Source organism: Opisthorchis viverrini, assembly GCF_000715545.1.
Source record: "Opisthorchis viverrini unplaced genomic scaffold opera_v5_99, whole genome shotgun sequence".
NCBI lineage: Eukaryota > Metazoa > Platyhelminthes > Trematoda > Opisthorchiida > Opisthorchiidae > Opisthorchis > Opisthorchis viverrini.
Genome location: NW_008751754.1, coordinates 666,220 through 684,110, shown reverse-complemented (window position 1 = coordinate 684,110; position 17,891 = coordinate 666,220). Strand labels below are relative to the sequence as shown.

The following is a 17,891-nucleotide window of genomic DNA, read 5'->3' as shown; positions in this document are numbered from 1 at the left end:
ATCTGCATTATGCTGGGTGGGGTGTGCGTGCCGGCGGTGTTGACTCAGGCCAATCTTCGTCGGAAAAAGGCGGGAACAATCAGCGCAAGCCAATTGGGCGACTGTGTTCGTACCAACACTTTCATTGTCGTGAACTCGATGATGGGCTACAAAGCCAGCTTTCGATAAAGTCAGTGTACTAATCTCAAAGAAGTTCCAAACGGAAACCACTGATACTACCTAATTCAACTGGTCCTCCTAGGAAGGGGTCTACCAAAGGCCTAGTGTTTTGTGGCAAACGGATTGACTTTGAACTTCCTCTCCATGAAAAATAACCACAAGAGGGTTCTTGGGGTGAAAGTCCTTATCTTTTGGCGGGATACTGTGCGACCATTTCAGTGATCTTGGAATCAGTCTGTGATCTTTTCTCACTCGTTGTCTACTCTTTGCGCTGTTTTCTTTGCGTTCTTCAGATTCCTTCGTCGAGGATAACTTACTCGAAATCAGTCTGCTAATAGGTCTCCTCCCTGGAGCTGACAGACCTTCGCAATGAGCCTTCCAAACTGGGTGAAACAAGTCCTAATTGGCGGCAGTTTAGTATTTTGTCACTCTGGGATTAGCTGACTAATCAAACTGTTTGTCATCAAGATGGAGCCTACTCTATTACCCATCTGGTAGAAAAGTTATTAACTCATGATGCGATATGGTGAAGCTTTTATTAGAACGGATTATACATGCCCAATTGGCTTCAAGGTTAGGTAGCATTATGACCGCTATTTTAATATCTCTTTACCAAACCTCTCTGAAAAGAAGGATTACGTTTGCTTGTTCACTTTTCAGAGATTGAACCCGGTTTTCACTGCTGTTTACGCCCCTTAAAAACGTACATATTAGGGAGCCAGTGGTTATGTACGCGTTCCAGCTATTGATCACTACAAAAGAGAGCTTAACGTAACCGATCACTACTCATAAGGTTGTTGAAAACTTCTCTAACTGACAACTGATTTCGCCCTTCTTAGGAGTCATCATATAGACGGAATCGCCGAGTTTCCGTTAACCTTATGTTCTACTTGAACCGCATTAGGAGAACTATCTCACAGCTGCCAATGGAATAACCGTTTTCGTTGGTTGGTTGCTCTTCACTTGTCTTCGACAGATGAGTTCTAGTTTAGTATCATTTTTGGCCCGCCTAGAGCCTTCCAAGTGAGTTTTATAAGCAACCCGTTTTCGGCCGCACATGACACGCTTGTAGGAGTCACTGTTCAATGATTCAGCTGATTCGCAGGTTCATTGGATTTCTGGTGTGGCTAAGCGCATCAGGCTATCAAGCAGTTATCCAGACTCGGGTTCACGGTATTAAGAAGGCATTAAGAAAACTGTAGTCCACAACAAACCCAAATCGAGAACTACACTTATTGACAAACTAATTCGGTGTTAACGTACCAGTTACGTTAACTATCCTGTTTGTGGTTAAGTTTGTTCCAATGCTGGTCTTGCATATTAAGACTCTGCGGCCTAGTTTCACTTCCGAATTGAAGGTCCACAGTCAGCCTGAGGGTCCCATATTCTAGTGGCATGATATAATCAGCTATAGACGAAGCGCCGTTTAGCCCAACATTCGAGATACATCTTGTGGTTCGCTTCAATATGCAGAAGTCGTGGGAAGCTCAGTTGTCTTGCTCACCAAGCAGTATCGGGAATGCGTACCGAAAGTAACCAATAGACGTCAGTTTGGCGTCCAGGCACCTAACCCGCCGATGATTTTGAAGACTAATGCTGGTTTGCAACTGGCCTGCCGTCGCTTGCTGGGCTTGGTCAGGTTTGTGTCAGAATCAGTGAGAACACCCACTGTTGTAAGACATCGCACTGACCAGACACATATTTCACAATATCCAGTGAAAATCAGTCTTTTTTCCTGTGATTCGGTTTTGCCGTGCAACGCTCAGCTTCCCAGTTGTGTTCGAATTCTAATGGTAAGGCTCGTTGTGTGATTGCAATCATCGAAATCACCACAGTCTGGGACGTGCTCGCGGTTTGGCGTAATTTATTGAGGTCGGGAACCTGAATGCGGTTCAAAACGGAGGTGGTGTGGTCCTTGTATGCTATTCTTCAAAGTATGGACCTTTCACGCCTTCCCATAACTCACACCCAAAGCCATACTTTTTTAAACTTCAGCCTCTATTTTTAAGCTCTTAGGAACACGGATGCTGTGTGGTATTCAAATTCCTTAAGGCTTGGTATGATGTAGAGGTGCAAGCGTTATCTAACCGACACTTGTTTCAATACATACTTATCTCTTATCAGTAACTTCTGTTGGCCAAATCACCGCGTTCCCATGTTGATTGTGCCCTATGTCGTCAGTGTGTGTGTGTAACTTTTATTAGAATTTATGTAGAGCGTGTTGCATGTTTAATAACAACCGAGCTAGCGCAACATATCTCCGAGTAGATTTGGCCACGCTTTTTCGATACCCTATCTACTCTTCGCTTTCTATGCAACAGGTTTTGGACTCGAACTATCCAGAAACGCTTCTTCAACACTGTGACGCAGAATCTCTGCCAGCCGTCTACGGTGGCAGTTTGATTGACCCTGATGGAGACCCAAGCTGTCCTTCCCGAATCTGTTGGGCCGGCCCCGTTCCAGATTCCCACATAAACCAATCCAAACAGCCTCACGCACCGCCCCCTGTGATTCGTGTAGCATTATCACGGTCAGCAAGTGCTCAATCGTTGGGTTCGTCTGAACAATTTTCCGTTGTTGAGGTAGCTCGCGGTGGACAACGTGATATTCCAGTTGGATTTCTGCCGGTCGGTGTCGAGTTGAGCTGGTGTGTAGTCGTCTTTGCTCCAGGCACCTAACCCGCCGATGATTTTGAAGACTAATGCTGGTTTGCAACTGGCCTGCCGTCGCTTGCTGGGCTTGGTCAGGTTTGTGTCAGAATCAGTGAGAACACCCACTGTTGTAAGACATCGCACTGACCAGACACATATTTCACAATATCCAGTGAAAATCAGTCTTTTTTCCTGTGATTCGGTTTTGCCGTGCAACGCTCAGCTTCCCAGTTGTGTTCGAATTCTAATGGTAAGGCTCGTTGTGTGATTGCAATCATCGAAATCACCACAGTCTGGGACGTGCTCGCGGTTTGGCGTAATTTATTGAGGTCGGGAACCTGAATGCGGTTCAAAACGGAGGTGGTGTGGTCCTTGTATGCTATTCTTCAAAGTATGGACCTTTCACGCCTTCCCATAACTCACACCCAAAGCCATACTTTTTTAAACTTCAGCCTCTATTTTTAAGCTCTTAGGAACACGGATGCTGTGTGGTATTCAAATTCCTTAAGGCTTGGTATGATGTAGAGGTGCAAGCGTTATCTAACCGACACTTGTTTCAATACATACTTATCTCTTATCAGTAACTTCTGTTGGCCAAATCACCGCGTTCCCATGTTGATTGTGCCCTATGTCGTCAGTGTGTGTGTGTAACTTTTATTAGAATTTATGTAGAGCGTGTTCCATGTTTAATAACAACCGAGCTAGCGCAACATATCTCCGAGTAGATTTGGCCACGCTTTTTCGATACCCTATCTACTCTTCGCTTTCTATGCAACAGGTTTTGGACTCGAACTATCCAGAAACGCTTCTTCAACACTGTGACGCAGAATCTCTGCCAGCGGTCTACGGTGGCAGTTTGATTGACCCTGATGGAGACCCAAGCTGTCCTTCCCGAATCTGTTGGGCCGGCCCCGTTCCAGATTCCCACATAAACCAATCCAAACAGCCTCACGCACCGCCCCCTGTGATTCGTGTAGCATTATCACGGTCAGCAAGTGCTCAATCGTTGGGTTCGTCTGAACAATTTTCCGTTGTTGAGGTAGCTCGCGGTGGACAACGTGATATTCCAGTTGGATTTCTGCCGGTCGGTGTCGAGTTGAGCTGGTGTGTTTTGTGCGAGTCACATGATATTGGTGTTGGTTGGTTCGTCCGACCATGCGATGTGTGTCCGGTTTCATCGAATCCCCTTACTTTGGATGTGAATAAAGGAGGGGGAAAAATGTCAAGCTCTACTCCCTCTACACACGAACCTTTATCCAGGAAGGCATCCAAGCCTGAAGTGGACAATGGAAGCGTTACGGACACCGTGGATGCAACTCTGTGGGAGGTACTTCCGATCCAAAGGATTACCACTCGCCTCACACCACATAAGGGGAAGTTTAAAGTGCATTTGGCTGGATCGTACTACTTGAGGCTAGATAACTCCTACAGCTGGATGCGCGTCAAGCGCGTTCAATACACCTTAAAGGTACGCAAGCTAGTCTTTGACTTAGTCTTTTGTGTGCATACATTTCACCGGAACTTTGTCTTGAATGTTTGTTAATGCATGTTCTACGGAGTTTCCTAGATCTCATGGTCCGCTTCACTATTGTAGTTCCTGGACCGCCGAAGTGAATTCTTTTCTGACACTCTAAATTTGCCAGCGTTGAGTCAGAGCGCATCACAGTCCACATTTCGCCTCATCATGTCCCTTTTATAATGTCGGGGTGGTTGAAGCTGCTGCTTTCACGCTGACCAAAGCATCCGTGATGTCTAAGTCCATGTCCCTCCGTGAGATCCCTGGTTCGAAAATATAACAACTAACCAGAACTGTTGCATGATCCCCTTCGTAACAATCTTAACACACCCAGCTTCAAAGAGGATACCTAACGTTGGTCTATTAAGCACAACAATAAACCTCCAATTCGCCGGGACATCGCATACATCTGTGTAGGGCATTATATAACTTTGTCACTACAATATAACATTAACTAACCTTGCCGAAAATGTTTGCGCTTTTTCAGACTGATTTACTTAGCTGTACGGTAATCTATTCTTTGCTTACTCTATCTGTCGCCTTCGGGATCCAGGTTTTATGGCTTTCGTGTTTAGTTGTATACTAACTAGATGAGTTGTGACTATGCGTCTGCCATTACTGCAATAAACATGGTGGCAATGTCTCATGACACCGCGTTCATGGTTATTTCGACCTTTCGTACTTTGGTCTTCTTCGATTCTACCGCTGAATTGCCTCCTGTCTTGCTATCCTTGGCCTTGGCTCCCTCAGCAATTGGACCCAACCACCTCGGAGGAGCATCTGTTTCAAACACCAAATTATCCTAATTTTGATTTTCTTGTTGAGCTGATTCACTCAACCTTTGTGGCTGGTTGATGGCGCATTTCGCTTGACAGGTTTAGTTTTTGCCGCCGTGGGACGACGTAAACACTAGATGACAGCACTACCCACGTTGGCTTGGTAATCTCATCTGCAGTTTTGCACATAACTCTATCCTGCTTCTTCCTCCCAACTCTGGTGGCCGTCTCCGGCGCCTCCTTTGATGTTCCAGAACTTTGCCACACTGTTTGTCATCGTCCAGAATTTGATCAGCTGTTTTTAGTTTTGATTTTAGCCCATGTGAATATCCAACACTATGATGCATAAATCTACGAAACAAAACGGCTAATTTGTCAGCCTGATGAATGTGTTCGATTTGGTCTACATTCGGATGACCCCGATGAAACTGAACAGCTAAGCGCCAAGCTGTTTGCACATGTAGACAAGGTGAACGTCGTTTGTCACCTTTCCACATCCGTAGGCGTCTCTGTGCCTGTTTGCAGCGCATGTGTGCACGTTGTGTATCCTTGCGTCCCGTCAGAATCGATCGACTCATTGTGAAGTAATTTATCAACAAACCCACAATGTGCATAAACCCACGAACTTTCGTTTTTTTTCTTTGGTGGGGACTATCCGTGTTAATGATGCGTTGCGCAAAATGATTAAAGGCCATTCGAATAACATCGAGATGCTGGCATGTAGTTCACATTTCCACCCGCTGAACGACTGTAGTTGCTCATACGTGTGAAAATCCGCTGGGTGAAACGGTGTTGTCCGTTTTTTCTAACCTAGAGATGCGCCAGTCCGATATAATATTTCCGAACTTTCAAAGTATCTCACTGTGGAATACACTCATTTGCAAACAAATTTCGTTTTGCGGGGGACCCACCTCGAACCTAGCTGAATCTCTCGTTTATGATGGTTTGAATATCGTACCAACTGAAACATAAGGCGGCCTGGTGCAGCACGTTCAGTTGCTGAGAGACATCATAAACGAGGGATTCAGCTAGGTTCGAGGTGGGTCTTTCGCAAAACCAAATTTGTTTGCCAATGAGTTTACTGCGCTAATTTTGTGCAATTTGGATTCAAGTAGAACATAAGGTTGACGGAAACTCGGGGAATGTGCCTACCCGATGAGACCCAAGAAGGGCTAAACCGGTCGTGGGCTGTCGAAGAATTATCAGCAACCCTACGAGTAGTGCATTACGTCTATTTCATTGTACATTCCATGCCCCTCTCGGAGGATCGTATAGTAGAGTTCGCGTGTCGCAGGAGGATATTACTTACATAGCCCAGCAACATGACATTAACTAGCTATTTTTCCACTGTTTCATCTGCTCTGCATGCGACCGTCACCGTAATTTGTTGTTTTTAGACTGTTTGTTGCGAACAGTCCGCCAGATTACAAAAAAAATCTCTCCCATATACCCGCTGTCTTTTCGTCCTCATAGCATTCAGGTTATTGGTTCCCACCGATACCACTTCCAGTATTGCTCGACTCGGATGTTGCTAGTCCATAGAGCGGCCGTTCAGTAGTGCCATGTCACGACTGTCGGGAAGTATCCTATTTGGTCTTGGCTCTAAGTATCCTTATCCTTTCCGCTCACTTGGTCGGATTCAATCGCGACTAGTGTTCATTTCTCTAGAGTCGTCTGGACCTATTTGTCCGATCTGCGTCTGAATTTCGTCGCAACACGCAACAAGAGTGACAATCAGGGTCCGAACTGTGTCAATCTGCACAACTAAATGATCTCAACCGCACCTTATGGAACAATTACGAGCATAGAGTCTGTTGCCAGGTTGGCTTTCAGAAGATATGGATACTGGTCATTTGTTGACTGACTTCTGCGCTTTACAATTTGTCTGCTTCATCGTTTGAACCTTATTGATCGAACCAAATTTCTAGTCGACCACCGAAATCCCTAGCCTAGACATCGACTGATTGTCCGTAATTCAGGCGGTCTTTTCCAGGGGTTGTAGTTCTATTCAGTCGCAAACTAGACAGCTCTATTGTCTGTTCATTGCGCAGTTTTACTCTGAGTGATTGATCAATCCTGTTGCTGCATAACTATTTCAGTAACTGGAGGAACTCGCTCTGTTGTGCTAATCTCGTAGTAAGCTCAACAAGCGTACACCTGGTTTTTATACGGGTTTTCGTTCAGCTCTTATTTGTAGCTCCCGTATGTGACGGACAGCCATCCCAGCTTCCGAAAGAGCTATTCATATAGATCCACGGACTGTTTTCTTTTATCAGGTCACTGTAGCGTGTTGCTCCTATGACAAATGCGTTAGGTAAACCATGCGGGCACAATATGTGCTCTTCATCTTCTGTGCCATGAGTGGACGGCTACTATGCGGGTCTCCACTGATGCACAGCTTGCAAGGCTCAACAGTATTTCGAACCTAGCTCCGGATCAAAGATAACCGAACCGATTTGCGGACATGTAATGAACTCAATATCAGGTTATCGACTGCGTCTATTTGGTTATATGGTACATCGCATACCTAACAGCTCCCCCTAAGACTGTGCCCCTTTTAACACGATCGCACAGATATCCACGTCAATTTAAGGGATAAGGTACTCATCCCCGAAACATGAAAACCCTTAAATTTGACAGGATTTATTGGTTGTTTTTTTTACATCATACTACATGTNACATAAACAAGATTTAGTGGGGTCGTTCGGTCAGCTTTGAAACACCACATGATTTATCGCTGCCAACGTTTGAAAGAGAACGAGCTAGGAGATTGAATTACGGATTGCTAAAAAAATGAACAGGTGGAAATTGGTTTCAAAACATTTCCCTGCACAACGCTCAAGGTATTTTTCTAGAGATGTCTTGAAAAGGAGAACCGGAGACTTGGAATCAAACCAGCTGGCCGATGCACTCAGCTAAACAAAAATTATTGAATTTGCATGTTTGTGTTCGTGAAGTTCAACAGACAGTGCGCTCTTTTCCAAACCCATAGAATTACACCGCCCGGACCCGAGAGTGAAGTCGATAAGGCCTACTTTTTGGGAACACTGATAAGCAGAATGTGATTCATGTTGACGGGAAAGGGTTTCGTCTGTATTCTCCGGATGACACGTATATTCTTAGTGAAACGTAATCACGGTTGCCTCACTGTGTTGCAGTATTTTCCGCCGCGAAAAACCATTTAACTATACCAGCTCAACTGTTCAGCTACTGTATTCCGCAAGGCTGTCGATAGGTTATTGCCTTCAATGCGTGTTTTTCGTATCGGTAAGTAAATCTACATCAGCTGAAACAAACGTATGTTTATCACATGCTCCGTGGCTAAATAACCAGGTGAAAATGATTATGGGACTCAAAAACGATCCATCTTTTTTATTGCCCCGTTGCGTTGAAAATACCTTCTACCTCTCTGGTGAATGATTGTGCACTTTGACTCTAACAAAAACCGACCCCTGCCTCATAATTCCATCGCCGGGTATCCGGAGTATGTAAATGCATTCCCTCTCAAGATCTGTTAGCACTGACAAATTATCGTCCGCTTTAGTCAAGGATAGCATGGAAATCCTCTGTCACAGCATGTTCAAGTTGTGCTTCTGCGTCTGGGAAAGGGACTGTTCAACCGTATCAAGGTGAATTCATGATAACCATGGTTTTCCAAAAAGGCTTTGTCAGCAGAGCATTAATCCCGGAGTTGACATCTGGATTTCTATCACCACAAAACTGCACATCGCTGAACCTCAATCTCCCAGTTACCGAACCCCGACTATCGGGATTCCGGTTTGAACGGATTTGTGTCAACCGCCGTTTCACATTTTCAGGTGTTTGAGCAGCGGGCTACTTATATGTGTTCCTTGGTTTCAATATTCTGTTTTACGACATGTTTGGAAGAAAATTTGACCACAAATCCATCCCGAACGAACGGTCAATCTTCATCCCATAATAACTGCTCTAACAAAGTCTGTGCTACAGGATATCCGAAGCCATGGTGTTTTAATCGTTGCGGTCCGAAGCCTTGTCGATTTATGGTAAGCCTCTGAGTGCCTGTCTATCAGTCATCAAACAGCCATGAGCACAGTGGTTACGGTGCGAAGCTACTGAACGGAAGGTCTGTTGTTGTAACCCATCGCAGGCCTTCCAAATGTTCCTGTTGGGACTTGGGCAAAGTGGAAGTACCCTCTTACTTCCCTTCGAGTTGCTTGGCAACGGTTAACCGGAACCGAACCACGGCTACACGGCTGCTCTCGTTTATTTAACAAACATGAACATACAAATTACGATGGCTGTCCGCTCCGTCCAGTTTCGCCTTCTCCCAGCCCCAGTGCAACATGCATGTTGTAAACTATAGTGTTAACCCGATTCACCAAGCTTTATTCTCACTCGCCCTTTCTGTTTTGTCCCTTACCTAAACCTGAATCCCCAGATCTGGTGACCGAACTCCATTTTTGAGCTACTTACTGTTCCGCTGCTCCCAGTTTAAGGGTAAAGTTTGCACCTATGCCCAGTCCTGTTTGCCTGTCTCAAAGTCCTCCACTCCCAGCACACACACATACAACTGAATTCCAATTTCGCTCGCTCAGGTTCAGTCTGACCCATGTCATCTTTGTCGATCACCGAACGGCAAGACATCGTCTGTATTCTATTGTTGATCGCAAATTGAGGGTGACGGTGACACTCCTCGAACCACAGATTTACTCATGATGTTTCCCACTCTGCTTGGTTTGATCATTTCCTTCTCGCGCGTAGCCGCCTATTTTCATCCGTGAAACCAGACATCGCCCTCTCACCGTATTTTCTGGCAGCGCTCTTCTGTCGGCTAGGAAATTGCCAATTTTTAGTTTCCATTCTCGGGAAAGTTCTTCGTCCAATATGCCTTCATTTTTTGCTCAGACAGTCACGGATATTCGGTATAGTTTGTTCAATTCAGTTGACTCCCTTTTTTAAGCTTGAAAAACAAGCGTCCACCCACTAGCTTGACCTCGCACATCTCCGTGCGTGCGACGATCTCGGTGTGGAGACAGTAGTGAAAGAAAAAAGAAAGCGTTCAGCTGTAGCACCTTTTCGGTGCCTAGCTGCCATGCCACCCGAAGGAAGCACGAGGGCTGGGATACTGCCAAGTTGCCCAAGCCTAGACAGGGGAAGTCGAGAGGGGGAGGTCGGATTCGGACCACGGACCTTCCGGTCAGTACATTCGCGCTCTTACCACTTGGGCCATCTCGCCCCATCAGCAACCGTTGACTGATCTACCCTCCCCCCGTAACTCCTGTACAGCTTTAGTCAATAGAATCAAGTAGGTTTTAGTTAGTCAGAAGGTAGATCAACTATCGAACACGAGGTCGATCGTTCTGGAATGTAACCAAATCAACCAGTCGTAACGCTCGGCTCTCCCCTTGCCCCTCCATGTTCACGGCTTATTGCAATCCAAAATTCTCAATAGAGAACGATCCATCTACACTTCCAAACTCTTTATCTGCTTATCCTTCCTCACCACCCCACTTTCCATTGACTCGACGGGAAATGTTCGCCGCTCTCCACCTGAGTTCGGTATCTTGATATCCTCAAAACCGTGCTCTAAAATGTGTCCTGTCCTGATCATCCCAAATTTTTTACCTCGATTTCCTCAAACGTCCTTCCGTAATCCTGGAAGAATTCACATATCCTGTTCCCCCCCAAGCCTGGCCCCCCGTTTGACCCCAACAGTGGTCGTCCGATTTTCATTTCCCTTATTCTATCCAAAGTTATGGAGTTCATTCTTTCCACGCAACTTGTGTGCCACGTTGAGGACAGTGCCCTCATGCGTCATCATCAGTATGGTGTTCAGACCCCACCACTCCACTGCCAACATACTGAACCATGTGCTTGGTTACCCTCTCCCGACTCATTTAGTAAAACGGAGCTGGTTTCTGGTGACATTTCCAAAGCATTGGATTGTATCTAACATACGAATCTCCTCGCCAAGCTCCTTCGTGTATGGTTAGCAAATTAGCTCGACTAACTGGATTAAAAGTTGCTAGATTCCAGTGCGCCTTGATGGCTTTGTTTCAGACCCAGGACATCACCGCAAGATTTCCTCAAGGACCAGTGTACTGTCGTCTGTTTATTCCTGTATTCACACCCTTGCAGACGATGGCAGTCATCACCCTTCATTCTACCGTTCCAACAACAACGCAACGACCGTGATCAACCCATTACAATACCGAACACTGATGTTACCCAAATTCTCGACATGTCCACTAGAAATACGCTCAGTTGTCAAAATCTGATGTATCCGTCATCATCGTTCCCTGCACAGCTGTAACCTTTCGATTGAACTCTCCTTGCTCATCTCTTGTCGTCTCACGTCTATTAACAATCTTTCTCAGTCCACCCACGTCAAACTTCTTGCAAATCATGCTTCCAGGACTCTTACCTTTCTAGTTCGAGCTTCATGTTTGCTGAATTTGTGATGTCATAATCGTCCCACTTGGCAATGGTGTTATCATGGTTGAAGTGGATCTTCTTGGTCTTCGTTTCCCCTGTTTGCGCGCCTCATTGGCACACTGTTTCTGGCCGGTAAGCTGGTAAATCTCTGTCACCGCTAAGGCGCGGCTCCTCGTACTTTTTCCTGACAACACCAGCACGGTTAATTTTCTTCAGGACTCGCGTCCTCTATTTCTGTACCCCAGTCTTCGAGCCATACCATCCACCCATTCAATTCCATCCATCCTGGCTAGGTTTCAGTCCCGTGTTGCAACCCTCGTAATCCTGGAAGAATTCACATATCCTGTTCCCCCCCAAGCCTGGCCCCCCGTTTGACCCCAACAGTGGTCGTCCGATTTTCATTTCCCTTATTCTATCCAAAGTTATGGAGTTCATTCTTTCCACGCAACTTGTGTGCCACGTTGAGGACAGTGCCCTCATGCGTCATCATCAGTATGGTGTTCAGACCCCACCACTCCACTGCCAACATACTGAACCATGTGCTTGGTTACCCTCTCCCGACTCATTTAGTAAAACGGAGCTGGTTTCTGGTGACATTTCCAAAGCATTGGATTGTATCTAACATACGAATCTCCTCGCCAAGCTCCTTCGTGTATGGTTAGCAAATTAGCTCGACTAACTGGATTAAAAGTTGCTAGATTCCAGTGCGCCTTGATGGCTTTGTTTCAGACCCAGGACATCACCGCAAGATTTCCTCAAGGACCAGTGTACTGTCGTCTGTTTATTCCTGTATTCACACCCTTGCAGACGATGGCAGTCATCACCCTTCATTCTACCGTTCCAACAACAACGCAACGACCGTGATCAACCCATTACAATACCGAACACTGATGTTACCCAAATTCTCGACATGTCCACTAGAAATACGCTCAGTTGTCAAAATCTGATGTATCCGTCATCATCGTTCCCTGCACAGCTGTAACCTTTCGATTGAACTCTCCTTGCTCATCTCTTGTCGTCTCACGTCTATTAACAATCTTTCTCAGTCCACCCACGTCAAACTTCTTGCAAATCATGCTTCCAGGACTCTTACCTTTCTAGTTCGAGCTTCATGTTTGCTGAATTTGTGATGTCATAATCGTCCCACTTGGCAATGGTGTTATCATGGTTGAAGTGGATCTTCTTGGTCTTCGTTTCCCCTGTTTGCGCGCCTCATTGGCACACTGTTTCTGGCCGGTAAGCTGGTAAATCTCTGTCACCGCTAAGGCGCGGCTCCTCGTACTTTTTCCTGACAACACCAGCACGGTTAATTTTCTTCAGGACTCGCGTCCTCTATTTCTGTACCCCAGTCTTCGAGCCATACCATCCACCCATTCAATTCCATCCATCCTGGCTAGGTTTCAGTCCCGTGTTGCAACCCTCCCCCCCCCACCACCAGAATAGCCTGGCTCTGGAACGGCTTATCTCTCTGTGGTCTCACACTCTTACAACCCACATGTCTTCGAACGCTCCTCAGTCTTCCCTGGCATCTATGTTTCCAGATGTTATCCTTGTATGTATTGCGCTTTTACGAGGGCCTCCCACTGTTAGCTGTCCATCCGTATTTCACTTTCATGTGAGTGATAACTCAGTGATTAAGGCGCCAACTTACTGACCGAATCCAACCGCAGCATCTCGACTGCTCCTGTCTAGGTTTGCGTAACCTGACAGTATCTCAGACCTTGAGCTCCCTTCAGGTGGCATGGTGGCTGGTCTCTGGAAGGGTGTTACAGCTGAGTGATTCCTGTGAAATGTGCTATCCGAAAACCAGGGTTATGCACAGACGTCAGAGCAACTGGTTAGCGTCATTCTCTTTTAACCTAAGCTTTACTCCTACGATATTCAACCAGGCTATAAAGAATACTTTTTCCGACTATAATTGCGTTGATCCAAGGGGAGGTATTAGAGGGTGAAGTAATTTGTGTATCTCCAAAGGATCTTACAACACCCATGACAACAGTTGTAGCCACGGTTCAACTCTAGCTGTCACCTTCAACACTACATATTTCCCCCAATCTATTGGTTGCCGGTAGACGTAACTGCGGCAGCTCGAAACACTGTTCCGTTTACTGATAACCGATTATGCCATATAGTCCCAAAATTAGTATTTAGGGGCAAGAATGCGTTCAGTGGTTGGTTTAGTGGATCACAAGATATATTCAGCCTAACTAGCGGCATTTGGTTCGCGCCTAACAGACAGGCTTGCTCAATACACATTGGATCAATACAGCTAGTCGTTATATGGTGGGGGCCGGTAGTTCATGTTATAGTTGACAATTCGTCTATCAGGTCACGTGACCCAGGTGGTTCTGAGCTATAAGTAACAATGACTGTGTTAACTAAATCTTACCTGATTGCCAAGGCATCAATGTAACTGTTCTCCCCGGTTTTATGACGGCTCCCTCCATGAATGACACTGTCTTCTTCGATCTGTTGACCCAGTTTGACTTCCACCTCACCGTGCAAAAAAGGCTCAGGAACATTGGTTCTTTTTTCTCCTTCAACTTGTTGTTTTCAGGATTATCGTTGTTCCAGCAGCCATATTCTGTATTCTGTAATTCATAACTGCTTTGTCCTTGAAGTAGAATCAAAAAGTCTCCTTATGACGACCGTTATGCCTACTTGTATGGCTAGCCATGGGATGATCTTGTCCTTTATAAATTACGAGCTATTGTTGAATTTCCGCATCTTGGGGATAAGATCAATAAAGTGATTTTTAGATACACTAAAAATTCTTCCTAAACAGTTTCTCTGCGTCACTTTTTGCTCTGTTCTTCAACATGTAATCGTCCCGACTCCCACTTCATCAGAAAACAATCAACTCCTTAATAATTCTTCCCTCCAGCGTGTGGTTGTCCTCTCCTTATCCTCTCTGTAATCGAGGGGTCAAAGTATGGCATCTGACATCAAAGTCCCCTGAGCCCGTAGTTTATGGCTGGATAATCGGGCTGAAATGAACTGGATTAGTTATTCACATTGCATCAGTCATGTGACTCCATATCTCTGTGCACGTTTCGGTAATATTTGCCGTCGTTGGTTTGTTCGCTGATCTAGGTAGTTTGATCGCAAACGTTTCATCACCAATTGAGGTGATATCATTGGTGCGTTGTTAGGGCTTGTAGCGAATGGGTCGATGGTTGTGCCAGTATCCTATCAACAGCAACCGGAAGTCTGGATCCCTGGGGTAACCATGTTCTACAAATGGTTGCTAGTTAGCGCCAGGATCCACCTCTACTTGGTTTGCTTGCCGGTTTGAGTATCCACTGGTTGGCAGTGGGTAATTACTGGACAACTTCTCATTTGACTGGTTAATAGTGTTCCGGACTTGAGAAGTCTTTTGTTAGACATAGAGGTTGATTGCTTGCATCTGCAGTCAACGTAATCGTTACTCTCGTAACTTGTTTTGTTGCTTCGCCCTCGATCCTACCTCCTCCCAATCATACTTTTGTCTGCTAGTGATAACGACTGTACCGCACACTTAGTCGATGTTGGTGGCTATTTTCTGCGTTTCTAGACAACCTCAGATCGGGATAACGGCTGTGTTTTGCCGTCTGCGCTGAACTCTATCCTCTCCTATTTAACCCATTTGGCCTAATAAACACCATATCAAGATGTTTGCCTTGCAATAGAAAAGTAGCTGCAAGGTTGCCATTAGCAAATTGTTCTTGCATTGAGCATTGACCGTTGCCTATCTGGCTGCATTCGATTGTGGCTTTTGCTCCAGTGACTTGTTCGAAATTGTCCAATAAAAGAACCGACATGTATCTACCGTTGGGTTTCGGTGCATCTGCATGAAACCGTCGTTCAGTGCAACGTAGTCCTGATTAAGTGGGGTTTGCGTGGCTGTCAACATACGCCAACCAATTTGTGGCATCCCCATATTTCTTGGTACAAAGTTTTACATGCCGTATACAAACATCTGGTGTGATGCTGAACATCCAATAGATTCATCTCAAAATGCACGTATCTTATACTTGTCTGTCTCTTGAGAGTGAATATTACGTCTCCATCTTTAAACTGACTTTCTAACCTCATACCTCGTACCATATCCCAGCAATGTAACTTGAAATGTCTGTTCGTATCACGCATTCCACTGCGTAATGATCGTACGATCATATTCCGAACGCATACTTCGTCGCTGTATGAAGCTCGTCCTATTTCACTCGCACGGAAGATAACTGTTGTTTTGTGGTCTGACAATATTCATGCACACAAACCCAACTGGCCTTGCGGAGGCTTGACAGTGCTTGGCTAGATTCCGGTCCAGTGTTGGTTTGACTGTCTCCAATAACCTACCCTCCATACGCTTCTAACAGTGCCTGGTACTGTCTGTGTCGCCCTTCTCTGTTTTTCACACACCCGTAGTGTCTATAAGGGTATCGCACACAGACTATGGAGCTGTCTACTTGTTAGCATCACTGTGGTGAACATTGCCTGCAACGCTGAATGACTTTATTCTTTCTCGTCCTTACAGGTTATTGTGCCAAAGGATTCCACCAGGGACAACGCCCCACTGAACCTTTCCCCACGTCACTCGACGGATGTACCATGTCATTCAAATTTGAACAGCCGATTCGCCGACTCCTGGGATACGATAAGCACAACATCTGGAGATGATACTGCAGTTCGCCCCCTCCCATTAGAGAATGCTTCCCAATGTCGCCTGGTGACCGGTGGTAGTATGGATGTGAACATTAGTCTCCTATTTCGTCTGCTGGCTCAGGTGCTGCTCGTGCCAAAGATGTCTTCATACAGACAGTCAACAGGTTAGGACGTTTGCTCTCTTAGGCAACACTGATCGACACCCGTCAAGATGTACGAACTCCGATTAGCATTGTTCACATTTCCACCGACGGTCTCTGAGCTCATTATTTTTTATACTCCTATCTATCACAACCATCTCATTGTACCCTCTTAAAGAGCTGATTCTCGACTTCTTAGCCTCCAGAAACGGGAACAAGACCGTGAACGGTGGTCAAGTGCTTCATACCCGGTCCACCACCGTCCCAACTTTATGGTCTTTCATTTTCTCCTCAACTCCCACGCGGCTTACATGCGCTGACAATTTTTGTGGCCTTTGTTCCCTTTATTTTGGTTTTCCAGTATGCGCGCTTCTGTGCATTCTTTTTAACGCTTGTGTTGCCTTTTGGAATACGGCGCTGAACCAGAGGACAGTGCAACTTAGACAATGTTCCTCAGGTATCATCAAATTGGTTGTCCGATTGTTTTAAACAGAAACACAAAATCGAATACTTGATGCCGCCAGATTTTCGCCTCATTCCCATTTTGTTGGCGCCGGTAAAAACCGTTGACTGCTCCTGGCTGATCTCCTTTAGGATTCAGCCAAAAGTGAATTATCTCGAATGACCTGGGTAATTCGACAAACCTTAACGGGGGACTCTGTCAGACGGGCTGTCTTCCGGTATACAAATGTAAGTAACAATAACTATTGTGGGTAAGTTAGTTCCGAAGATTGCCCGGCATGCTTTGGTATCACTGGGAGTCTGATATGCACTTCTCACAACGACTCGAACAAACCCGACGCGCATTCGATTAGGGCTTTATTTCGATTGGTACGTGCCCCTTATATGTAGTCAAATAACCATCCAAAAGGTATGTGACGATCGTGAAAATTCGGAAGCAAACATCTGTGTATTCTTAATTAGTGTAACTCCTAACACATTCGACTCAGGCTCACTCAAGCGAAACACTCCCTTGCACACGGGTGAGCTCGGTAGCCACATAGTTTTGAGACAATGGCCTGCATCTCAACGGCCTTTCCTGCGGCATCCAACTGACGAGCCTCACTCTGAAGCCAACGTATAGTGGATTGCGTCTTTCAGGATAAATCATACTTTTCTTCCAGTATCATTTCCCTTCGGGTAGTAGTGGCTGTCATGCAACTCACGTTGATCCAGCTGAGCATAGAAGTCAAACTGACAATATTGAAGTGCATTCATCGTTCATCTCGTGTCAGCCGATTCTGTTGATCATTCACCCTGTTCTGTTATAGTACAGTAATGATATCCTGTGTTTGCTTTCGGTTTTTGGTCCCCTAACATCGCGGTGCGGCAAACTCAGTAAATAAAAGTATCTTCAGTGTAGTTGTAGGATGTCATACGAGCTTCACGTGTCTTTTCGAGCAGGTTTAGAGAATCGCCCCGAAATGCTGCGGTCCTTTTGAAACAGTCACTGACAGTTCTACGAATACAGTGTTTTACTACTCTCTGTCCCTCTGCATAACTTGCAGTTTTCATTGTATCTACACGTCGCTACCGGTATTCTTCTTTCATTCTTTTTCTTTAACTTCAAATGTCCAAGTTAGTCACTTCT

The 17,891-nt window shown here is 45.6% G+C and overlaps 2 protein-coding genes across 2 annotated transcripts; one reads left to right on the top strand and one right to left on the bottom strand.

Annotated features, from left to right (window-relative positions):
* Positions 1–3,492: 3,492 nt before the first annotated feature.
* T265_05283 (hypothetical protein) lies at positions 3,493–16,789 on the top strand (the record flags this gene model as incomplete). The annotated part of the gene is made up of 3 exons (XM_009170258.1): positions 3,493–4,278; positions 16,033–16,324; positions 16,662–16,789. The coding sequence occupies 3 exons, from the start codon at positions 3,493–3,495 to the stop codon at positions 16,787–16,789; spliced, it is 1,206 nt and encodes a 401-aa protein (XP_009168522.1).
* Positions 5,249–5,680, bottom strand: T265_05282 (hypothetical protein; the record flags this gene model as incomplete). Its single annotated transcript, XM_009170257.1, has 1 exon — positions 5,249–5,680. The coding sequence occupies one exon, from the start codon at positions 5,678–5,680 to the stop codon at positions 5,249–5,251; it is 432 nt and encodes a 143-aa protein (XP_009168521.1).
* Positions 16,790–17,891: the final 1,102 nt, after the last annotated feature.